This window comes from Salvelinus sp. IW2-2015, linkage group LG20 (assembly GCF_002910315.2).
Source record: "Salvelinus sp. IW2-2015 linkage group LG20, ASM291031v2, whole genome shotgun sequence".
NCBI classification, from domain to species: domain Eukaryota; kingdom Metazoa; phylum Chordata; class Actinopteri; order Salmoniformes; family Salmonidae; genus Salvelinus; species Salvelinus sp. IW2-2015.
The window spans coordinates 49,735,511-49,761,733 of record NC_036860.1 but is presented as its reverse complement, the minus strand read 5'-3'; the positions used below and the strand labels follow the sequence as shown (position 1 = coordinate 49,761,733).

The following is a 26,223-nucleotide window of genomic DNA, read 5'->3' as shown; positions in this document are numbered from 1 at the left end:
ACCATGTGCACAGTAGGCCTACAGATATCAATTCCTAGTATTACCAATTTTAAATGGGCTCTACCCAGTGTGCAAAATTGTCAGTGACTGCCTGACTGCACCACAAATAACATCAGTATGATGTCTCATTTATGTAATAACATTTTTATTTAACCTTTATTTAACTAGACAAGTCAGTTAAGAACAAATTCTTATTTACAATGACGGCCTAGGAACAGTTAACTGCCTTGTTCAGAGGCAGAACGACAGATTTTTACCTTGTCAGCTCTGGGATTCAATCTAGCAACCTTTCGGTTACTGGCCCAACGCTCTAACCACTAGGCTACCTGCTGCCCAAATTGTGCCTGCTGGCTTGTAGATTTTTCAATTATAGCCAAGAGAGAGCGTAGTCTGCAGTTCAGATTTCTATACTTCTCTGCCACTGACTGCAAACTTATTTTCCTGCTGCGTTAACGTGTTCTAAATGACAGTGCATAGTCAAATCAAGGTTCTCCTTGGCAAAATTACATGAAGGTCACTGCAAACCAAGTCATTATGAAACACAACCCAATCACTTTGAAGGTTGGTTGTGTGTAATTAAATAATAACAATAATTAATAACAATGAAAACATGATCTCCTCTCAATAATTTTTTTCCACAAGCATGATTAAAGCATAATTAAACTCGTAAAGTTAGCAGTTGGTGGCAGTGTAACAAATGCAGTCTGTAGGTCTGCAGTCTGTGGGCACACACCACAAAAAATCTACTGACACTTCACTTTTCCTACTAGCACTAACTTTGCTGATAGCTACTTTTTGAGGAAAAATGTACTGACTATGACTGATATATATGGTTGTCTCACCTGGCCATCATAAGATGAATGCACTAACTAACTGTAAGTTGCTCTGGATAAGAGCGTCCGCTAAATAACTGAAATGTCAAATGTAAATGTAAACAGTCTCTCATGTTCCATAGAATACTTTCAAGGTAGGGAATCATCTAATGTCTGTCTGTCTGTCTGTCTGTCTGTCTGTCTGTCTGTCTGTCTGTCTGTCTGTCTGTCTGTCTGTCTGTCTGTCTGTCTGTCTGTCTGTCTGTCTGTCTGTCTGTCTGTCTGTCTGTCTGTCTGTCTGCACACTTGTCTCCAGGCTTGTTTCACCTTTTTACTCATGCTATTTGTATTAACAGATCCATTTGGCTCATGTCAGTGACTGTTTGTGTTTACTCACTGTTCAGGCATAATCACGGTCTCATCTGACATAATAACAGTCTCATTTCCAGCCATTGTTATTGTTCCGTAATACAATACTTGTACTGCTGTCAGCTTTGCACAGGCCCTGCTGCTGCATTTGCCATGAAAGCAAACTCGAAGCAGACTAGTGATAGACTTATGTTGTGATGAGTTATTGAACGACATCATGTCATACTCGATAAGTTATGTTTTGTTAGTATTCAGCAGAAGAATGCATACGCCCCATACGACCTATGGATAGGCTTGTGTGGTTTTCTGTACTGTCAGTTTCATCAATCTAGTTTCTCCAAAGACGTTTGTACTGCCCTTGAGATGTGCAGTGACTAACATTTTGTTTTCATGTTCGACCCTCCTGTCTCCTCCTTTTTTGGTTGGCTTGGTTTACAAAAGATGGCTATTAATCCACACTTCATTCTGTAGACGACTGGATTCCCTCTCTGCCCTTTCTTGTCTCACAGTCATGTACAAATTAAGAACGTTTTCAAGGCAGATAACCATTACTGTAGTACATGCTTTTGTATTTGCAGCAACAATCATAGGGATTTCAACATTGATACTAAATTAATCATTGTCATTTGACATGTTTGTGTGCTACTGGGAGCTCCGTTGTTGTTCCATTTCCCTTAGGCAAGTATTTGAGTTGTCAGATCAGACACTGTCATATTTGTTGGACATTGAATTATTTAATTGAAATGAAACTTAAATTTAACAGGCACTTATATAGAACCGGTGCCCAGAAGCCATGCATTCCCATGAGTATCAGACATCTAAATAGTTAAATTATTCAAATATGTAACCCCTACAAAGAATGTAACCCCTGTGTGTTTTTTGTGCAATGTGATAAATGTATTGTAAATGCCTGTTTGATGGGAGACTCAAGGCAAAGTCACCCAAGGGGATTCAATTCAATTAAAAGTACAATTAACTGAATCATTGCCAGAGACATGATATTGCCTTTACAGAGTGGTTTTTGTCTTTAGGGATGGCGTCCCAGTCCCATCACCAAGAGCACGGCTGATCCAGAGCCTAACGTCCCAGAGTGCAGAGTTTGTGATGGAGGAGCACATGCACAGCACTGGACTGCAGACCCAAGAGAGACACTTGTTCCTTTTCAGTGACAAACTCATCATCACTAAATCAAAGTTAGTCCTCAGCATCTAAAAATAATGTCCACTTACTGAACAAGATGAATAGGAATAGATGAGAACTAACAATGGGATATTAGAAGGAGATGATCGTGGACTTCAGGAAACAGCAGAGGGAGCACCCCCCTATCCACATCGATGGGACAGTAGTGGAGAGGGTAGAAAGTTTTAAGTTCCTGGGCGTACACATCACGTACAAACTGAATTGGTCCACCCACACAGACAGCGTGGTGAAGAATGCGCAGCAGCGCCTCTTCAACCTCAGGAGGCTGAAGAAATTCGGCTTGTCACCAAAAGCACGCACAAACTTTACAGATGCACAATCGAGAGCATCCTGTCGGGCTGTATCACCGCCCTGTACGCAACTGCTCCGCCCACAACCGTAAGGCTCTCCAGATGGTAGTGAGGTCTGCACAACGCATCACCGGGGGCAAACTACCTGCCCTCCAGACACCTACACCACCCGATGTCACAGGAAGGCCATAAAGATCATCAAGGACAAACAAAACCACCCGAGCCACTGCCTGTTCACCCCGCTATCATCCAGAAGGCGAGGTCAGTACAGGTGCATCAAAGCAGGGACCGAGAGACTGAAAAACAGCTTCTATCTCAAGGCCATCGGACTGTTAAACAAACACCACTAACATTGAGTGGCTGCTGCCATACATGTACAAAATGTATCACTAGCCACTTTAAACAATGCCACTTAATATAATGTTTACATACCCTACACTACGCATCTCATATGTATATACTGTACTCTATACCACCTACTGCATCTTGCCATCTTTATGTAATACATGTATCACTAGCCACTTTAAACAATGCCACTTAATATAATGTTTACATAACCTACATTACTCATCTCATATGTATATACTGTACTCGATACCATCTACTGCATCTTGCCTATGCCGTTCTGTACCATCACTCATTCATATATCTTTATGTACATATTCTTCATCCCTTTACACTTGTGTGTATAAGGTAGCTGTTGTAAAATTGTTAGGTTAGATTACTCATTGGTTATTACTGCATTGTCGGAACTAGAAGCACAAGCATTTCGCTACACTCGCATTAACATCTGCTAACCATGTGTTTGTGACAAATACAATTAGATTTGATTTGATTTGAAGTGAGCATTTTGTCCTTCATGTCAATTGTGCAGATTTGGATCATCTTAGGATGAGAGGGGCACTTTAATTTAATATATATATATAATGTGTAATAGATGATTGCAATTACTGTTGTATTTTGTCCTGATAGATACCTGATAGTGGTTTATCTCCCCTGTTGTCTTGCAGGTCTTCCTCAAGCCTCAAACTGAAGGAGAGTGTGAGGCTGTGTGAGATGTGGTTGGGTTCTTGCATTGAAGAGGTTGCTGAGAGAAAACTGACCTCAAAGAACTCCTTTGTCATTGTCTGGCCTACCACAAATTACGTGGGGACTCTCAGGTAGGCTACTCCAATCATTAAAATCAAATTTTCAAATTTTCAAAAATAGATGAACATTAACTTGGGGGGGAAAAAAGATGACATTTGTTTTCTCAATCAGTTCATCTGAGGCAAAGGAGAAATGTCTTTCAGCTTTACAATGGTAAGGAAATACTTACAAAACCCAGGTGTACAATTTAAACATTACTTCTGAAATTAAATGTTGACACTTAGGAAAAATAAGTGTTATCTAGAACCTAAAAGGGTTATTCGGCTGTCCTCATAGGAGAACCCTTTGGAGAACCCTTTTTTGGTTCTAGGTAAAACCCCTTTTGGGTTCTATGTAGAACCCTTTTCACAGAGGTTCTACATGGAACCCAAAAGGGTTCTACCTGGAACTAAAACGTGTTATCCTATGGGACATCTGAAGAACCCTGTTGGAACAATTTTTTATAAGAATGTAGGATTATGTATCTATCTGATGCAGGCACATTAAGATATCAGACTTGTTATAGCACTAATATATGCCTATTTGCCACAGGCACATCACTAAATCCAAATAAGTGGAATATCCCAGCAATCTAACCATGAAGGTTGTTCTCATGAATATTGGAACTAGTGCAATGGTAAGGGAATTCACTCATCTACAACTACTGCTGCTTATCCTATGCTTATTGACCATTTCCCTCAAAACTTCAAATTCTAAATGAAATACATTGAATGAATGTATGACTTTTCCTAGTTAACATGACATTTATTCAAGTAACCTCAGACAATATTTTCCAATTCTATAAGAATATGAAGGAAGTACCTGTGTTTTGTGTTAATGTAGACAACTGTGAATGTGGACAATAAAGACGACGTCATCAGGATCCTCACCCAACAGTTAAGCCTCACTGTGAGTTGTTGACACTAGTTAATGTAGTCATTATGTCTTAGCTCTATTATTAGATGTAATCCATATTTTTGCTGTATGGATTTTCTGTTTGTATTATGTATTAACAAAAAAATTACTATCATTATAGAATAATATATATATATATATATATATATTTTTTAAGTTGAAGATAATCAGGCATGACCTAGACCAGGGTTCTCCAACCCTGTTCCTGGAGAATCAGGTGCACTAGATTAGGGTTGGAGCAAAAACCTACAGGACAGTAGATCTCCAGAAACAGGGTTGGAGTGAAAACCTACAGGACAGTAGATCTCCAGAAACAGGGTTGGAGTGAAAACCTAAAGGACAGTAGATCTCCAGAACAGGGTTGGAGTGAAAACCTACAGGACAGTAAATCTCCAGAAACAGGGTTGGAGTGAAAACCTACAGGACAGTAGATCTCCAGAAACAGGGTTGGAGAGCCCTGATCTAGACTCAAGCTCTCCAAGCTCTGCAATGTTACACCTGTTGCAACATGTTTAAGTAAATTATTCGTTTTTTAAGGTGTTGTCTTTAGAGTTTAGATCATTCTCCGCTACCACTAGCCTACATTTTTACTCATAGATCTTTAGAGTAGGCCAGAAGACTATCACAAGAGGAACAAGAATAATTGACGTTTTGTGCTCTCAAATGGCATTTCCTGTCTCTGACCATTCCTGGGGGTGTAGATATCGCTGAGTTTCCTTTCTTCCTCCTAAACATAATTGTCTTTTTCTATTCCCACAGGGCAGACCCACTGACTACCGGCTCTGGGTTGTCTCATGGAGAGAGGAAGCCCCATACCCTCTTATTGGTGAGAAAATGTGTCAGAACTATCACTTTGCACTGAAACACACCTCCAAACACAGTCAGGATGGAGGCACACTTGGCTTGGCTCTGGTTTTAGACCATAGTGTTTCTGTGTAGGCAAGGGATTACTCAAAGCAAACCAATATTTCATTTGGGCAGGTTTTCGGTCCGTACTCATCCTTGTGTTCCCATGTAGGGTTTGTGACTTGAAACTGTAATCTGGTGACATGGCTACAGGAGCCTCTCTAGAAAGCCAAGGCATATTTAAGAGTCTAGGGGATCGGATAAAATGATTCATGGGGGCCTTTGTGTGTCTGGAATGAATGCTCATACAACTGCATGCTATTCTGTCTAAAGGGCACATACCTCATTGTCTCAAGTCAATACTGGTAGAAAATAATATAATTTAGTCAATCCTCATTTGAATCAGCAGCAACAAAATGTACCCTGAGAATTGTAGGTGATCTCAGTTCAAAAGAAAATTGCAAAGGATTGGTAAGACTGCAACCATGTTTATCTAATATTTGCTTTAAGCCCATGTAAATATAAGGGGCGTGTGATTCAACATGTTACTAGCATCATTTAATTGCTCCTTTAAATTCTCGACTCCTTGCCTTTTGACTCCTTCCCATTCCTTTCAATTTTGTTGGTTTATTTGAATAGATAGTAAGCTGATAACAGATTACCAGGCCAGATTCAAACCTACCGTGACAGTGGTACATACATGTACCAGGAGCAATAGCACTAACCAGTTGACCATACAGGCCACATCATCATTCATGATTAAACAGAAATGGTAGAAGCAGTGAGTGAATGCATTCTCCAATTCTACACAAAAAACTTATTTGATCAGATCTACATGTGTCATGTTTGTCAGGTCATGAGCATCCCTTCAGTATTATCCTAAACTCCTTGAGGGAAACAGACTGCCAAGTCTCAGCAGTCACCAACAACATCCTGACTGTAGATGGGAGCCTCTACCTTGATCACCTTCTCAAAGACGCTTCCGGCCCAAGCTTCATCCTCAGGCTAAAGGCTGAAGTGAGAGGACTTGGCCGAGCAGGTGAATCCTTCATTAACTTCCAATGAGAGAGCGAGAGAGAGAGAGAGAGAGAGAGCGAGAGAGCGAGAGAGCGAGAAGAAGCGAAGAGAGAGAGAGAGAGAGAGAGAGAGAGAGAAGAGAGAGAGAGAGAGAGAGAGAGAGAGAGAGAGAGAGAGAGAGAGAAGAGAAGAGAGAGAGAGAGAGAGAGAGAGAGAGAGAGAGAGAGAGAGAGAGAGAGAGAAGAGAGAGAGAGAGAGAGAGAGAGAGAGAGAGAGAGAGAGAGAGAGAGAGAGAGAGAGAGAGAGAGAGAGAGAGATCCATTGATATACACAACAGGGATAGAAAATACAATTTTCTTTAGTGCATTTTGTTGAACGTTTTCTACTTTTTACACATCAATTATCTAACCCTCTTTACGGAAGTGGTTGACTTAGAATGGAGATAGTAAATAACTTCCTGTCACGCTAGCACATGTGGTTCTACAGACGTTATCGGAATCTGCTTCCTGTAATTTGGATAATTACAGTGTTTTAAATGTGCCATTGCTTTAAATGTGCCATTGCTTGTTGGAGGTATAGCACACAGTCTCTCTGTCTTAACACAACATTGTGGGAAAAAAATTCTACAAATTATTTTATAACTAAGCTTTTTGCTGCACTTTAAAATTAATAATGTATTCTCAAATGCCAAATAAATTATTCTGCCAGGTCATTTTGTATGCACCGATGTGAAAAGTGGATCTGAAAAAACATGTATGGTGATTTATCTGCATTGTGCCTTTTAAGGGTGTTTTCAGCAGCTGCCTTGTAATGCAAAAGTTCTCTAAGCAACAATTTATGTCAAGACTCAAGTATTTTACTTTTTCCACCAGCCATCAGTGCTCACATCCATGTCTTCTCATGTATGCCTTTGTAGCTGTGTTGTCCCTGTCTGTATCTGCATACTCAGAAAACAAGGTTCATCAATGGTTCTTTGCTAAGGTGATGGTTCTATGTGCAACCATAATGACTCTTTCTTCTTCAAATTATAATTAACATGTAGGAACGGAGGTGTCACGCCCTGACCTTAGAGATCCTGTTTATGTCTCTATTTTGGTTTGGTCAGGGTGTGAGTTGGGGTGGGTATTCTATATTCTATTATTTGTATTTCTATGTTTTGGCTGGGTAGGGTTCTCGGTGTGCGCTCAGTGTAAGGCTCCTAGGCACCTGCCCAGAGGTAAGTTACAACCCTTACCCATTCCACAACGGCCGTGGTCGCACCTGTCGGTAGATTTCCTGACTGATCTTCCTCCTTCACAGGGTAACACCTCGATCCTGGTCGTGTTCCATTCCATTCGTTCCGTACTGGATTCGAAACGTTGGGCGAGGGGCCTCCAGTACCTCGTGTACTGGGAGGGGTATGGTCCGGAGGAGAGATGCTGGGTTCCGGTGGAGGAACAGCTCCATCACTCTCTTTCTTGGTCAAATAGCCCATGCACAGCCTGGAGGTGTGTTGGGTCATTGTCCTTTTGAAAGACAAATGATAGTCCCACTAAGTGTAAACCAGATGGGATGGCGTATCGCTGTATAATGCTGTGGTAGCCATGCTGGTTAAGTGTGCCTTGAATAAATCACTGACAGTGTAACCAGCAAAGCACGCCCACACCATCACACCTCCTACTCCATGCTTCACGGTGGGAACCACACATGAGGAGATCATCCATTCACCTACTCTGCGTCTCACAAAGACCCTGTGGTTGGAACCAAAAATACATCTGGACTCATCAGACCAAAGGACAGATTTCCACAGGTCTAATGTCCATTGCCATTGTTTCTTGGCCCAACCAAGTCTCTTTTATTTTATTTTTTAAAAAATTTTTTTTTACATTTTATCCCCTTTTCTCCCCAATTTTTGTGGTATCCAATCGCTAGTAATTACTATTTTGTCTCATCGCTACAACTCCCGTACGGGCTCGGGAGAGACGAAGGTCGAAAGCCATGCGTCCTCCGAAGCACAACCCAACCAAGCCGCACTGCTTCTTAACACAGCGCGCCTCCAACCCGGAAGCCAGCCGCACCAATGTGTCGGAGGAAACACCGTGCACCTGGCCCCCTCGGTTAGCGCGCACTGCGCCCGGCCCGCCACAGGAGTCGCTGGAGCGCGATGAGACAAGGATATCCCTACCGGCCAAACCCTCCCTAACCCGGACGACGCTAGGCCAATTGTGCGTCGCCCCACGGACCTCCCGGTCGCGGCCGGCTGCGACAGAGCCTGGGCGCGAACCCAGAGACTCTGGTGGCGCCGTTATGCTGAGAAAACTACAGCCTCGTTCCGGTCCTGAAAGGAAGATGAAAATTTCCAAACGTATCAGATTAAAAAATATTACTACAAATATTTATAATCATGCAATCACAAGTGAAATATACCAAAACACAGTTTAGCTTGTTGTTAATCCACCTATCGTGTCAGATTTTGAAAATATACTTTACAGCGAAAGAAATCCAAGCTTTTGTGAGTGTAGCTTTCAATGCTACAACAGCTAGCCTTATATTAGCTTGGTTAGCTTGGTCACGAAAGTCAGAAAAGCAATGAAATTAATCGCTTACCTTTGATAATCTTCGGATGTTTCCACTCACGAGACTCCCAGTTACAAAACAAATGTTATTTTTGTTCGATAAATATTACTTTTATCACAAAAAAACGCCATTTGGGTTGCGCATTATGTTCTGAAAATCAAAGCCGTGTTCCGTTCGACAAATTCCAAAAAGTATCCGTAATGGTCGTAGAAACATATCAAATGTTTTTTATAATCAATCCTCAGGTTGTTTTTAACAAACGTAATCGATAATATTTCACCCGGACCATAACCTATTCATTAAGAGACAAAAGGAAAATGGGGTGCCCCTCTCTCGCGCGCAGGAAATATTCAGAGGACACCTGACTACTTTTGAAAAAACTCGCTCATTTTTCAAACTAAAAGCCTGAAACTATGTCTAAAGCCTGGTCACAGCCTGAGGAAGCCATTGGAAAATGAATCTGGTTGATACCCCTTTAAATGGAGGTTAGACGGGCCAGGAAACACATTTTTTTTTTTTTTATATCACTTCCGGGTTACATATTCTCAGGTTTTCGCTTGCAGAATAAGTATTGTTATACTCACAGACAATATTTTGACAGCTTTGGAAACTTTGGAGTGTTTTCTATCCTAATCTGTAAATTTTATACATATTCTACGATCTGGGCCAGAGAAAATGTCCGTTTACGTTGGGCACGTTATTTAAAAAAAAATAAAAAATCTGACCCTAGCGCTAAGAAGTTAAGGAGAAGTTTATCTTTAATTGTGTGTTTAACACTTGTATCTTTTATCAATGTTTATGATGAGTATTTCTGTAATTTGTTGTGGCTCTCTGCACTTTCACCGGATGTTTGTTTGAGACAATGCATTTCTGAACATAACACACCAATTTCAAATGAGGTTTTTGGACATAAAGATGAACTTTATCGAACAAAACACACATTTATTGTCTAACATCGAGTCCTGGGAGTGCCATCCGGTGAAGATCATCAAAGGTTAGTGATTCATTTTAATGCTATTTCTGAGTTTTGTGACACCTCTCCTTCTTTGGAAAATGGCTGTATGTTTTTCTGTGACTTGGCGCTGACCTAACATAATCGCAAGGTGTGCTTTCGCCATAAAGCCTTTTTGAAATCAGACACTGTGGCTGGATAAACGAGAAGTTTATCTTTAAAATGGTGTATAATACTTGTATGTTTGAGGAATTCTAATTATGAGATTTCTGTTGTTTTGAATTTGGCGCCCTAGCGTCTGTAACGCTGTCTTCGGGTGAAAGAGAGGAGGACCAAAATGCAGCGTGATGATAATCCATAATTTAATTAGGATATTTAAACGACGAACAAAAACAACAAACTGACAGAAGGAACCGAAAACGCTACAGTCCTGAACATGGGAACACAGAACAGATGAACACACGAACAGGAAAAATCACCCACAAACAAACAGTGAAAACAGGCTACCTTAATATGGTTCCCAATCAGAGACAATGACAAACACCTGCCTCTGATTGAGAACCATATTAGGCCAAACAACAAACCCAACATAGAAACACAAAACATAGAATGCCCACCCAGCTCACGTCCTGACCAACTAAACAAAGACTAAACAAAGGAAATAAGGTCAGGAACGTGACAGCGTCCCACATATCCCAGAGAAAATGAGATAAAGAGAGATCTTGAATGACTTTGAAAACAGGACATGAAGTGCTGAGAATGCTATTGGAATTCAAAAACAAGCATGGCAGTTCTGTGCGTTATTCAAAACTATTGGATTAATTATATTGAGGGCATTTAACCTCTATTAAAGACTATTGTTTGATATGTACATTTATTTAGCTTTTCTGCCAGCCACAGGTTTGAATCATTGTGTGCATCAGCCACTCTACATTACTAGCCTCAATTAGCCATTGGGGTATTAATGGTATTTCATTTTCTGTACCCTCAGACTACTGAGCCAGCTTCCAGGAGGATAATGTTACATTGCTCCGCTACCTGTTCGCCCTTCTGTACCACATCCAGGAACGCTCGCAGGAGAACCAGATGAACTTTTTCAACCTGGCCCTCTGTATCGCTCCCAACATGCTGTGGCTGCCTGTTCCCACTGGACCAGAGGAGGAGAGTCAGTCCACTAAAAAGGTAGATTTATTGAGGGATACCCTATGGACATTTTTAGGGATGCATCTGTGAACATATCGGAATCGGAAGATATTAGCTAAAAATGCCAACATTGGCATCGGCCCGATGTCTAGTTTAACGCCGATGTGCAAAATCGATGTCAAAGCTAACGTGCATACCTATATAATGACGTAATGACGCCACATAGAATTTGGCGCTACACATGCAACACAGCATTCCTAACCTAGCCCACAATGTCTGCTGTGTGGATCGAGCAGTCAACAAGTCGAGCAGTCATTTGATAGAGTAGGAACATTTCAGCGAGACAACTCAAAGGTGAAATCCATTAACGCCAAGATAATGGTATTCATTGCCCTTGACAATCAACCGTTCTCTGTCGTGGGTGATGTTCGCTTTCGCCGACTGGTCGAGCACCGGTACACACTACCAAATGCGCTATTTTTCAGATGTTGCCCTACCGGAGTTACATAGTAATAGCATCAGTGCTATTAGCTTCACAACTGACATTTGGACCAGCAATATCAGCCCCATGAGCATGCTGAGTCTGACAGCACAGTGGGTCGTCGAGAATTTTGCACGGAGAAAAGTCGTATTGCATGCTCATGAATGTGCTGGTTGTCATACCGCTGATGCCATTTCAATGGCATTTGAGAACATGTTTGAAACTTGGAAACATGAACACACTAGCTAGCTCAATTCGAACAACTGACTCGAGAAATAAGCTCATCAACTGCGCCTGCAGCAGACGTGATACCCTCTGTCATGGCATTGAAACGCCTGCTCAACAAAACTGCCGACACAGGCAGTGAACAAGCGATTCGGTGGCATTCTGTCTTTACTGTGTCGCCACCATGCTCGTTGCTATGTACAAGGACCGCTACTTCGATGCAGACAAGAAAAAGGGTTTACGTGAAATGTTACATGCACAGCTGGACAAGATGGAAACGAAAAGTGACAGTGCGCACCGAGCAAGAGAGGCCACGGACAGACAAAGATGAAACTTCACTGCTTGACATGTATGATGAAATCCTGGTTGAGAATAAAACGACTGAACAAATTAACAACAAAACAGCACAGCAATTAAGTGAAATAAATAGGTTTTGATTATGTTTTACTGGTAATGGGGACATACGTAAATCCCAACAAAATAACTTTTTGGTCTGTGTGTGTGTGTGTGTAACCTTTATTTACTAGGCAAGTCAGTTAAGAACAAATTCTTATTTACAATGACGGCCTACCACGGCCAAACCCAGACGACGCTGGGCCAATTGTGCGCCGCCCTATGGGACTCCCAATCACGGCCGGATGTGATACTGTCACGTTCCTGACCTATTTTTATGTTATTTTGATTATGTTTAGTTGGTCAGGGCGTGAGTTGGGGTGGGCATTGTATGTTGTGTGTGTTTTGGTTAGTCTATGGGTGTTGTATGTGTATGGGATAGAGTATTGTTAGGTTGTCTAGTCATGTCTATGGCTGCCTAGATTGGGTCTCAATCAGAGACAGCTGTCATTCATTTGTCTCTGATTGGGAGCCATATTTAAGGTAGCCATAGGCAGTAGGCTTTTGTGGGMAGTTGTCTTGTTTAACGTTTGTTGCTTGTCTGGGCACTTGCGTTATTTAGCTTCACGATCATTTGTTGTTTTGTTTGTTTGTAATAGTGTTTTCGTTTCATGTTCATCTTCGTTCGTTTAATTAAAAGAAGATGGCTTATTTTCCTCATGCTGCGTTTTGGTCCGTCTCTCCTCCACACGATCGTGACAGATACAGCCTGGATTCGTACCAGGGACCGTAGTGACACCTCTTGCACTGAGATGCAGTGCCTTAGACCGCTGCGCCCATGTGTGTGTTAACTATATAACTGTACTAGAATGCCTAAAAGGCTGTTAAAACTTATAATATCAGTTATCGGTATCGATATTGCTTTTTTAGGCAAGGAAAATATTGGATATCGGTATCGGCCAAAAATGATGTATCGGTGCATCATTAGATATTTTATAAGTACCATAATATCATCTTCAATAATTAATTTATTATCTTTTTTTCTATGTATTTTGTACACAGAGAAATACAAGAATTAAGATGATTATGGTACTTATAAAATATCCACAGAGTACTATTGTGTGCTGACCATGTCTTTCACTATGGACTATAAGGATCCAGCACCCGACTACTTCTGAAAAATAATATGAGAGTGAGCATGTTAACTATTATTCTATTTGATAAATATAGTCAAAGATGTAATATTTTATTAAGGCTTCAATGAAACACACAAATGCAAGAATGCATCCTATTACCAATAACAGGGGAGATAAGCATGTCTTGGTAGTATGATCTTTAACGCTCTGCATTTTTCTCACTCTTCATTATTCATGATTAATTCAGGATTATCTGTAGTCATGGTAGCATCCAAATTAATGTAGAAGTGTTTAGAAATATATTCTGTTCTTATTTACAATAACAGACTCCAAAATTACACAATGCATTATTTAGTATTAATTTCTATTGGGCACAAAATAATCTTAAACACAACCAAAACAAACTGCAAATGCATCCTGCAAGTTTGTAGAGTCGAAAAATATAATTATCATCCATGAGCAGATAGTGTACGTTCATCTCCTGTGCTTCCTATTTGTTAAGGGTTTCTGCCTCAATTAGTTTTTCATGTCTCCCATGCAGGTTGCAGCTCTCGTTCAACATCTCATTGAAAACACCTCAGCCATTTTGGTGAAGATGTTGAGTGCATTGTTACTGAGCCAAAGAATGAACAAGGAACTGTAGAAGATGTCATGGGTGAGATCTATGTTAGATAAGTGTTTCTACACTATTTTAGTATTTTCATGGTAACCATGTGCTCTCATTTTGATCTTTTTGTGTTTTTTCTTTCAGTGGAGTCTTACCAGCAGGTCGACTCGTCTGATTATTGGGACTGGGAGAAGCAAGAAGGACTTCACTCTCCTAACAGGGAACCTTTTTTCCTGCCACTGGAGAAACTGGTCTTGAAAGAGGAGAAAGAGATTTTGGGGCTTCTGAATGATGTTGACTCCTTGAAAAAGCAACATGTGACTGAGGACAGTGCTTATAGCTGTGTGAATCTAGACTTAATGTCTTCCCTCTCCAGTGGGTCTATCTGCTCCCTGATGTGGACACAACGTTTTTGCTCAGCCCGCTGCTCCTCAGAGGCCATTGTGTGTCTAAGCTCCTCCTGGTTGGGGTCCCACAGCCAGCTCTACACTCCTGTTGCCCGCCAGTCCAGCTGCGATGCAGCAGTGATGTGTGGCCGTGCAGACCACTCCCAACACACACACAAATCCCACACTAAGGGGCTACTAAAGGGGGACAGCAGCCCCCTTTAGACTGCAAGCACAATCAGCCACAAGACTGCAAGCACAATCAGCCACAAAACCGAATGTGCAATGAGCCACACTATTAGAATATAACTGCCAACAACTGTCAGATGCTGTGAGAGAATACTTCAACTCAAGTGACAGCAAGAATGGCCACTTAGATGCAAAACTGATCGAAAAAGAGCTCCTCCAGTGGCAAAATAAAATGTTGGAACCAACAGAAAATGCTACAAAGCTATCACATGGTGAGGACTCAGTTGTCTGATTTCATAATGCTCATCATTTGGTGTTTTGTAATGGGCTATCAGAATGTAGATCATCCTGGGTTATTTCACCGCCCTCTTTGTGTGTATTTATTGCTAAATTATAAATTAAGTCAATGAAGGATCCCACTGGGCACAGACATCAGTTCAACGTCTAATTTTGATTAACTTTAAGTTGAGTTGTCATCTAAGGTGAATTCAAAGTGAAATCAAGAAAACATTTCACAATGTCATTGGATTTAGATAAAAAATTGGGTGAAAAAATGTAGTAGTTATCTTATATTGATGACTTTTTGCAAATCCAATCGGTTTCTACACTTGGATTCAACATCATCACATTAAATTTTTTGGTTGAAATTATGTGGAAACAACATTGATTCAACCAGTTTTTGTCCAGTTGGATGGTGCAGATTGAATGCAGGCACTCAAACCACTCAGACAGAGCACTTCCTCCAACTGAGTGGGGATTCATAACCTTAATAATTTTCTATACAGAAGCATTATGAATAAGGACCAGACATCTTGACATTACTGTGATTTGTGTGTTTCCTGAGGGGGCTGTGATAATCTGCCGGTGAAAAAGTAAAAACAACAAAATGTGAGGCAAATTAGGTATAAGATGCACAACTTGTATATGGGAAAACACACACATTTATTTCAGTTTTCATGGGCTGGATTCTGTTTTGCAAACAAAAAAAACATACAGAATAATTGTAACAATATAAATACCTGAGATGGAATATTATCCAAACTGAGTTCCAAATACTGTAAAGTGATTGTATGGTGTGCAACACATATTCCTGCTGTATAGTTAACATTTGGTTAATAAGAAATCGCCTACTTCTCACTTTTATCGCTAAAGAAATATGACCAACGTAAATCACATTGCATATAGTGAGTTAAAATGTTTGTTTTGTTTTTGAACAGTTCAGTGCTATTTTGCATTTGCAAAATGAAGCCTCATGTATACATCTCATTTAGATGCATTGATATAACGGTCTTAAACATATAATAACATATACTGTACCACTTTTACCACATCATTGTTTGTTTTTATGTATGTTTTATCCTAGAACTGTAACTTTGAACAATAATCAAATGTGGCGTTAACCTTCATATCAATTTTGTGTGTGTGTGTGTGGTGTGTGTGTGTGTGTGTGTGTGTGTGTGTGTGTGTGTGTGTGTGTGTGTGTGTGTGTGAGGGGGGGGGGGGGATTTTGCACCTCTTCACCCCTGTACGAGCTTATGTTGATGGCACCACTTATAATAAATCAAGTTAGCCCTGAACATCTCTGAATCTCTGAATATGTTTTCCCATGCCTTCTCAGTGCCAGGGTCCTAGGCATAATGTTTCCTTTTATTTATTTATTGAGTTTATTTATTGAGTTTATTTGAGCAAGGACAATGTACATCAGAAGCATTCGTCTCAGTACACTTGAGAAAATATGTGTTGTATCAGATTTAGCTAGCAGCTAATTTCCGTATGCAGTTCCAGGGCAGGTTAACATCAAACAAGAAAATATTATGAAGCCAGCAGGCTAGGTGCCTTGTCACAGAGCTACAAACAATGATTTGTAACACTTAACTTACTATTTCTAATTACAGAAATTACTTCTAAACGCATGCTACTTTAGGCAGTGGCCCGCTGCTGGCAGTATTTTCTTTTTAATGCTATGTACCGGTAACATGTAATTGCTACAACTGATTCTACAACCGAACCTACTTCAAGCTAGTTGATTGACAGGGCAAAGGGTAGTGATATGTTCCTGAGTGACATGTTCCTGGGGATGTTTGATGATTATTAGGTGCGAGGGGCAGCAGGTTGCATGAAGGATCACTGGCTGCCTTTAGATGCCACAGCGTCCCTCACCTATTGGGGCACTTGGACAGTCATACCATCCATCCACTTCTGCACTGTCACCTGGCAACCAAGATGGGACCTGTCAATCAGAAGCAGATTAAAAGGCTCAGACATATAGTTTCAGAGCATTTACATAAACAACTTCAGATTTGTTTTACTGAGTTACTGAATTTTCTGCAACCTGTTGCTTCTATGTCAGTTCAGCAGTCAGGCCCTGTCTGGAGTAAATCAAGAAAATGTGTGTGTGCCTGTTTTGTTTGAGCCTTGATCGTGTATGTAAATCATAACATTTCGACAAGCAAACACAAGTAAATTGTCAGAGTACTAAAAATCATAATAATGTAACTCACGTCTTGGTAAACCGTAAGCTAGATCTAGCATATCCATATCCTCATTCACCGTTTGTTCCATTTTCTCATAAAATGTCTTGTAAAGAATGAGATGACAGGTGGAGCTAATGCTAATGTCCCCTCATATGCACCTGAAGAACAACAGAAGATCCGCTCCCCCTCCCTGGCACTCGAGGACGCCAGGCTACCCGTCATCATAGGCACCTGTTACCATCATTACGCGCAGCTGCGCTCATTGGACTCACCTGGACTCCCTCACTTTGTTGATTGCCCCTGCATATACAGTGGGGCAAAAAAATATTTAGTCAGCCACCAATTGTGCAAGTTCTCCCACTTAAAAAGATGAGAGAGGCCTGTAATTTTCATCATAGGTACACTTCAACTATGACAGACAAAATGAGAAAAGAAATCCAGAAAATCACATTGTAGGATTTTTAATGAATTTATTTGCAAATTATGGTGGAAAATAAGTATTTGGTCAATAACAAAAGTTTATCTTCAATAACCTTTGTTATACACCCTTTGTTGCAATGACAGAGGTCAAACGTTTTCTGTAAGTCTTCACAAGGTTTTCACACACTGTTGCTGGTATTTGGCCCATTCCTCCATACAGATCTCCTCTAAGCAGTGATGTTTGGGGCTGTTGCTGGGAACACGGACTTTCAACTCCCTCCAAAGATTTTCTATGGGGTTGAGATCTGGAGACTGGCTAGGCCACTCCAGGACCTTGAAATGCTTCTTACGAAGCCATCCTTCGTTGCCCGGGCGGTGTGTTTGGGATCATTGTCATGCTGAAAGACCCAGCCACGTTTCATCTTCAATGGCCTTGCTGATGGAAGGAGGTTTTCACTCAAAATCTCACGATACATGGCCCATTCATTTCTTCCTTTAACACGGATCAGTTCGCTCTGGTCCCTTTGAGAAAAAAGCCAGCCCCAAAGCATGATGTTTCCGACCCCCATGCTTCACAGTAGGTATGGTGTTCTTTGGATGCAACTCAGGCATTCTTTGTCCTCCAAACACCGACGAGTTGAGTTTTTACCAAAAAGTTATAATTTTGGTTTCATCTGACCATATGACATTCTCCCAATCTTCTTCTGGATCATCCAAATGCTCTCTAGCAAACTTCAGACGGGCCTGGACATGTACTGGCTTAAGCAGGGGGACACGTCTGCGGACTGCAGGGATTTGAGTCCCTGGCCTAGGCGTAGTGTGTTTACTGATGGTAGGCTTTGTTAACTTTGGTCCCAGCTCTCTGCAGGTCATTCACTAGGTCCCCCGTGTGGTTCTGGGATTTTTTTCTCCACCGTTCTTGTGATCATTTTGACCCACAGGGGTGAGATCTTGCGTGGGCCACAGATCGAGGGAGATTATCAGTGGTCTTGTATGTTTCCATTCCTAATAATTGCTCCCACAGTTGATTTCTTCAAACCAAGCTGCTTACCTATTGCAGATTCAGTCTTCCCAGCCTGGTGCAGGTCGACAATTTTGTTTCTGGTGTCCTTGACAGCTCTTTGGTCTTGGCCATAGTGGAGTTTGGAGTGTGACTGTTTGAGGTTGTGGACAGGTGTCTTTTATTAATAACTGGAAAACAAGTTCAAACAGGTGCCATTAATACACGGTAACGAGTGGAGGACAGAGGAGCCTCTTTAAAAGACGAAGTTACGGTCTGTGAGAGCCAGAAATTCTTGCTTGTTTGTAGGTGACCCAAAATACTTATTTTTCCACCATCATTTGCAAATAAATTCATAAAAAAATCCTACAATGTGATTTTCTGGATTTTATTTTCTCATTTTGTCTGTCATAGTTGAAGTGTACCTATGATGAAAATTACAGGCATACTTCTCTCATTTTTTAAGTGGGAGAACTGCACAATTGTTGCTGGACTAAATACTTTTTTGCCCCACTGTATGTATGTCTGCTCTTCTGTGGTTGTTTCCCTGTAGTAGCATTGTGTGTTCATGTTCATGGTCCAGACGCTGTTCTGTTCCGGTGCATGTCGTTCTATATTAAATGGGTTCACTCCTGTACCTGCTTCTCATCTCATGCGTTGGGCGTTACAGAATGCTACTGTACCATTACAGGAAAGCATCAGGGAGTTTTTGGGGGGTTTTGTCTTGTTGATGACGGTCGCGGACACCTGGGGGCCCACCTGGGGGCCACCGCTGATGGTGCCTAAGCTGGCTCGCCGGGCTGATCACGCCTAGCTGGTTCGAGAGGTTTCCTTGCCTCTTTTGGCTCGGAGTTCCCATCCCACCGTCATGCTTCAGCCGGCTCGTCGGGCTCTATGCCTCAGCCAGCCCATGAGTTTTCTTTGTTTTGTTTGGTACGACGCGGGCTTGGATTCCGCCACCGATGGAACCTGGGGTGCCAAAGCTGGCTCGTCGGGCTGTCACGCCTAGCTGGCATCGAGGTTTCCTTGCCTCTTTTGGCTCGCAGTTTCCCATCCCACGCATGCTTCAGCCGGCCTATGGTGCTTCTATGCCGCAGCGGGATCGTCAGGGCTTCACGGCCCTCAAGCCGGCCAACCCGGCTTCGCCCAAGTGGGAACGCCTAGGGGGGGGGGGGGTGTAAGTGGTTCAACCTAAACCGTTAATTCAAGGCAACCCTGTTACCATCATTACGCACAGCTGTGTGAGGGAGTCCAGGTGAGTCAAACTGTCAGCAGATTAACATTAAGGAAAATAATAGTAACTAATAGACTCAACACAGAAAAAGGAATAAAACTGAGGCTGGCCGTAGGAGACCAAGAAAACAAGCGGTAGAAATGAATGGAACGGAAGTAGAAATCCTGAGCGCCAGGTATCCCTGATGAATTGACAAAAATATTTTAGGAACAACGCACCAAGAAAATGGGAACGAGATGGCCAGAAGGAGGAACGTTTGATGTCACGGTGTGTGAGGAAATGGAGACGCTGATAAAAAATTATAAGACAAGTGACACAGGGAAGAAGAGGGAGGACAAGAAAGAAAGAGAAAAAGGTGTACTCGGTATGTTTAAAAAAGGAGAAGGATTGTTGAAAAGTATAAAGACAGCTAGAGGAATGTTGAAGAAAGACAATGAAAACCCAGACAGGAAGAAGGTGGAATGGTTTACAGAACCTGCACAATACACCATGGGGCAATACCCCCTGGTGTCGGGAGAGGTGGAAATAAAGGGAGAAATAGAGGTGGAAGAGGAGAGGAAGACTCCCTCTGTGCCCTCTCAGGTAAAAGAAAATAACAAAAGAAGAGCAGGAAAGACTGAGCAAGTTACAGAAACAAGTCCAGAAAGATTTGATTGCTTTGGAGGATTGAGAGAGGCCTTAGCAAAAATGCAGGTAAAAAGAGATGAAGATGAAGAATCACTAGAAGAGGACATAATAGCTGAAATGGAAGAAAAAAGCAAGAGAATGGACGGAAAAATAAGAAGGCTAGAAAAACGCATAATTGAAAAGAGGGAGAGAGCAAAAGAAAAAGAACAGGGAACGAGATGGGGAGAGTGGAGAAGATATAGCCAGTTTTAGAGAAATGGTCTATGGCAAAGAAAGGGAAAAAAGAGGGCTGCGGAGTAGGAGGAAGATAACCATGGGCACCCTCTTAGTTAAGGATTAGCCCCTTTTTTTAAATTTTCACCTAAAATGACATACCTAAATCTAACTGCCTGTAGCTCAGGCCCTGAAGCGAGGATATGCATATTCTTGGTACCATTTGAAAGGAAACACTTTGAAGGTTATGGAAATGTGAAAGGAATGTAGTAGGATATAACACAATAGATCTGGTAAAAGATAATGCAAAGAAGAAAAAACAACGTTCTTTTGTTTAAAAAAATTACCATCTTTGAAATGCAAGAGAAAGGCCATAATGTATTATTCCAGCCCAGGTGAAATTTAGATTTTGGCCACTAGATGGTATCAGTGTATGTGCAAAGTTTTAGACTGATCCAAAGAACCATTGCATTTCTGTTCAAAATGTTGTATCAAGACTGCCCAAATGTGTCTAATTTGTTAATTAGTAACTTTTCATGTTCAAAATTGTGCACTCTCCTCAAACAATAGCATGGTATTATTTCAGTGTAATAGCTACTGTAAAATGGACAGTGCAGTTAAATTAACAAGAACGTAAGCTTTCTGCCAGTATCAGATATGTCTATGTCCTGGGAAATGTTCCTGTTACTTACAACATTATGCTAATCGCATGAGCCTACGTTAGCATAACCGTCCCGTGGAAGGGACACCGATCCCGAAGAAGATTTATTAATAGATATCATCCTGACCAACTTTCCCTCTAAATACACTGCCTCACTGCCTCATTGCCTGCGTGTGTAATGGGTCCGCGGTCAAACAACCACCCCTCATCACTGTCAAACGCTCCCTAAAACACTTCAGCAAGCAGGCCTTTCTAATCGACCTGGCCCGGGTATCCTGGAAGGATATTGACCTCATCCCATCAGTAGAGGATGCCTGGTTGCTCTTCAAAAGTGCTTTCCTCTCCATCTTAAATAAGCATGCCCCATTCAAAAAATGTAGAACTAAGAACAGATATAGCCCTTGGTTCACCCCAGACTTGACTGCCAGCACAAAAACATCCTGTGGCGTTCTGCATTAGCATCGAATAGCCACAGCGATATGCAACTTTCAGGGAAGTCAGGAACCAATATAATCAGTCAGTTAGGAAAGCTAAGGCTAGCTTTTTAAAACAGAAATTTGCATCCTGTAGCACTAATTCCAAAAAGTTTTGGGTCACTGTAAAGTCCATGGAGAATAAGAGCACCTCCTCCCAGCTGCCCACTGCACTGAGGATAGGGAACACTGTCACCACCGATAAATCTACGATAATCGATCATTTCAATAAGCATTTTTTTTTACAGCTGGCCATGCTTTCCACCTGGCTACCCCTACCCTGGCCAACAGCTCTGCATCCCCCGCAGCAACTTGCCAAAGCCCCCCCACCCCCGCTTCTCTTTCACCCAAATCCAGACAGCTGATGTTCTGAAAGAGTTGCAAAATCTGGATCCCTACAAATCAGCTGGGCTAGACAATCTGGACCCTCTCTTTCTAAAATTATCCGCCAACATTGTTGCAACCCCTATTACTAGCCTGTTCAACCTCTCTTTCGTATCGTCTGAGATCCCCAAAGATTGGAAAGCTGCAGCGGTCATCCCCCTCTTCAAAGGGGAGACACTCTAGACCCAAACTGTTACAGACCTATATCCATCCTGGCCTGCCTTTCTAAAATCTTCGAAAGCCAAGTTAACAAACAGATCACCGACCATTTTGAATTGCACCGTACCTTCTCCGCTATGCAATCTGGTTTCCAAGCTGGTCATGGGTGCACCTCAGCCACGCTCAAGGTCCTAAACGTTATCATAACCGCCATCGATAAAAGACAGTACTGTGCAGCCGTCTTCATTGACCTGGCCAAGGCTTTCAACTCACCACATTCTTATCGGCATACTCAATAGCCTTTGCTTCTCAAATGACTACCTCACCTGGTTCACCAACTACTTCTCAGATCGAGTTCAGTGTGTCAAATCGGAGGGCCTGTTGTCCGGACCTCTGGCAGTCTCTATGGAGGTGCCACAGGGTTCAATTCTCGGGCCGACTCTTTTCTCTGTATATATCAATGACGTCGCTCTTGCTGCTGGTGATTCTCTGATCCACCTCTACGCAGATGACACCATTCTGTATACATCTGGCCCTTCTTTGGACATTGTGCTAACAAACCTCTAAACAAGCTTCAACGTCATACAACACTCCTTCCGTGGCCTCCAACTGCTTTTAAATGCTAGTAAAACTTAGTGCATGCTCTTCAATCGATTGCTGCCCGCACCCTCCCGCCCGACTAGCATCCCTACTCTGGACGGTTCTGACCTAGAATATATGGACAACTACAAATACCTAGGTGTCTGGTTAGACTGTAAACTCTCCTTCCAGACTCACATTAAGCATCTCCAATCCAAAATGTAATCTAGAAGTGGCTTCCTATTTCGCAACAAAGCCTCCTTCACTCATGCTGCCAAACATACCCTCGTAAAACTGACTATCCTACCGATCCTTGACTTCGGCGATGTCATTTATAAAATAGCCCCCAACACTCTACTCAGCAAACTGGATGTAGTCTATCACAGTGCCATCTGTTTTGTCACCAAAGCCCCATATACTACCCACCACTGCGACCTGTATGCTCTCGTTGGATGGCCCTCACTATATATCCGTCACCAATCCCACTGGTTCCAGGTCATCTATAAGTCTTGGCTAGGTAAAGCCCTGCCTTATCTCAGCTCACTGGTCACCATAGCAACACCCACCCGTAGCATGCACTCCAGCAGTCATTTTGCACTGGTCATCCCCAAAGCCAACACTTCCTTTGGCCGCCTTTCCTTCCAGTTCTCTGCTGCCAATGACTGGAACGAATTTCAAAAATCTCTGGAGCTGGAGTCTTATATCTCCCTCTCTAACTTTAAGCATCAGCTGTCAGAGCAGCTTACCAATCACTGTACCTGTACACAGCCAATCTGTAAATAGCACACCCAACTACCTCATCCCCATATTATTACTTACCCTCTTGCTCTTTTGCACCCCAGTATCTCTACTTGCACATCATCATCTGCACATCTCACTCCAGTATTAATGCTAAATTGTAATTATTTCGCCTCTATGGCCTATTTATTGCCTACCTCCCTACTCTTCTACATTTGCACACGTAGTACATAGATCTTTCTATTTTTCTTTTCTATTGGGTTATTGACTGTATGTTTGTTTATGTGTAACTCTGTGTTGTTGTTTTTTTCGCACTGCTTTGCTCTATCTTGGCCAGGTTGCAGATGTAAATGAGAACTTGTTCTCAACTGGCCTACCTGGTTAAATAAAGGTGAAATAAAAAGAACCTGGAAGATATGGTGCACAATGTCCAATTTTGGTAATAGGGGCGCAAGGGCACTATGTCCCATGGGGATCACAGGACCTGGATGATGGAGCTGGAAAATGGATTAGAACCTTTGAAGCACAACCATGGGGAAACTACTGGCTGTGGGGGATCTAAAGGCACTGTTGGAGAGAGTAGTGGGACCGGTAAAAATGAAGAATGTACTGTGTGCCAGTGGCCTGACAGCGGCAGTATGGGATTCACTGGGGGATGGAAGGGACTTTGATACATACCGTCCTGGATTCTGGTGGACTCTAAGAGCAGAGTACCCCACAAGGATTGTCCCAAAGTCTCTAAAAGGAGAACCACTGGGGGAGACAGAGAATCCGGCTGCGTATCTACATGGTCAGCTGAAACGATGGAGGCAGGAAACAGAACGGGATCCAGAGGGAGACCCACTGATGACGATTCTGTTCCGAAACTCTGTGATAGAAGCCATGCCCCAACCAGTAAGAAGCAGGCTGGAGGATGTGGTGGGACTGACTTCAAAATCACACAAGGAATTCTGTGACCATATGCTCCATGCAGTGAAAAAATACAGAAAGGATGAACAGAGACTCACAGAACAAGGAAAAGACATTCAGAGAAAACTGACCCAGCTTCAGCTGGAAGAACTGATTGCTGAAGTACGTTCAGGGAACGTTATTAAAATCATCATGTCATGGAGTCACAGTATAATTTCATGAGACCATTGAAGGAATAGTCCCTGCTTGTTGTTATGGGTGTTTTGAATAACATAGCCATCGGCATTAGCAGAATGTTCCCGTAATGTTTCCTCAGAACCACTTCTATTGCTCCCACATTACTGGAACATTGAAAGAGATCCTTAGGGGAATGTTTTGTGGTTGTTTTTACAGATGTTGTGAACAACATTTTAGTGAATGTTAAGAGAACATTCCAAGGATATTTCATTTCAACTATTTTCTTAGAAAAAAATATTTGGTGATGAAAAACATTCTTTGAATGTTTGTGGGATGTTATCATCTTAATGTTGGCTGAAACCCTAAATATAACGTAATGGGAATGTTGGCTAATGTTCTGGGAATGTCCCATTTTTCCTGAGTAGCTTACCAAAAAACAACCCACATATCATCCTCTAGGAATGTGTACATTACGTGTATGTGTACATGAAGTGCACATTAGGTTGTACTCAATGTAACATTTGTTAAAGCTAGACATTGTACACACACCCACACAAAAGTGGGAGTACAGGTTCAGCCATGGAGTCAACGCCCCTGGGGGAGTTTAGGGGTTAAGTGCCTTCATTAAGGGCACAACGGCAAGAAAAGGCAACTAGAATCTCAAACAACTAATCCAACTCAACAAATGACCTTATTGTTTTTGGATTGTACGAGATCAAGTAAATTATTCGGCGCTCAGTACTGCAGTACTCAGAAAATGCAGGTATGACCTAAAAAGTTCCACTAATCCAACTGTTTTGTGACTGAAGGAAAAGGTTGTGCTCGATGTGAGAGCAGTAACTTCATGTCAATGGATTTAGTCAAAATTATTTTAGGACTGCGTTGCATGGCAACTGGTGTCCTTGTTGCCATGCAGCTCTGTCCTTTAATTTTTTTTATTATAACTTTCTTTTTTATTTAACCTTTATTTAACTAGGCAAGTCAGTTAAGAACAAATTCTTATTTACAATGACAATCCTTCATGACCAATGTCTTTGAAGTTCTGAGTATCCATGACAAACTTGCTCAGTGATAACAACATCCTGACAAAACATTGACTTGACACTTTATTAGGTCATTATAATTGGGTAAAGTATTTATATTTTGACATTGCGGGACAGCTTCTGTAGGCAGTGAATTTGTATAAATTAGCATGGAATGGACATTTGAATAAGAAGTATGTTTATGTTTTTCCCATCTCCATCTCATAAATAGGATAATCATTATAGCTAGATTTTTTAACAGTTAAACAACATGAGGCAGCATGTGTTGTAAATTAGACACAGGTGGCCAAAATACAATTTAGGTACAAATAATAACTGCAAGCGTCAATGTGAAGCAGTGGCTGCCCAACGACATGTGGAAATATGCGGAGAGGCAGGATACTGAATACAATAACCTTCAAAGACGGACATCAGATCACACAGCATTGTGTTTCAGCTTGAATCATTATCTCCAGCTATGTTTTTCTTTAGAACTCCTGCACAACAAAAATAGAACTACAGGAGAGTGTGACTCCCCTCTGTTCTTCATTCTTTTCATCCTAAATGT

At 41.8% G+C, this 26,223-nt stretch overlaps 1 protein-coding gene across 3 annotated transcripts; it reads left to right on the top strand.

The window, feature by feature from the left end:
- The first annotated feature begins 2,884 nt into the window (after positions 1-2,884).
- Positions 2,885-15,992, top strand: LOC111980387 (rho GTPase-activating protein 20-like). 3 transcript variants are annotated; one of them, XM_070449468.1, is made up of 10 exons: positions 2,885-2,932; positions 3,682-3,831; positions 3,932-3,973; positions 4,352-4,436; positions 4,643-4,708; positions 5,474-5,540; positions 6,414-6,599; positions 11,077-11,267; positions 13,945-14,058; positions 14,155-15,992. In XM_070449468.1, exons 9-10 carry the CDS (start codon positions 14,055-14,057, stop codon positions 14,619-14,621), a joined length of 471 nt encoding a protein of 156 aa, XP_070305569.1. In that variant the 5' UTR covers positions 2,885-2,932; positions 3,682-3,831; positions 3,932-3,973; positions 4,352-4,436; positions 4,643-4,708; positions 5,474-5,540; positions 6,414-6,599; positions 11,077-11,267; positions 13,945-14,054; the 3' UTR covers positions 14,622-15,992. The 3 variants fall into 2 exon arrangements, with proteins under 3 accessions (XP_070305569.1, XP_070305571.1, XP_070305570.1); XM_070449469.1 differs by having other exon boundaries at positions 3,682-3,973.
- The last annotated feature ends 10,231 nt before the right edge of the window (positions 15,993-26,223 follow it).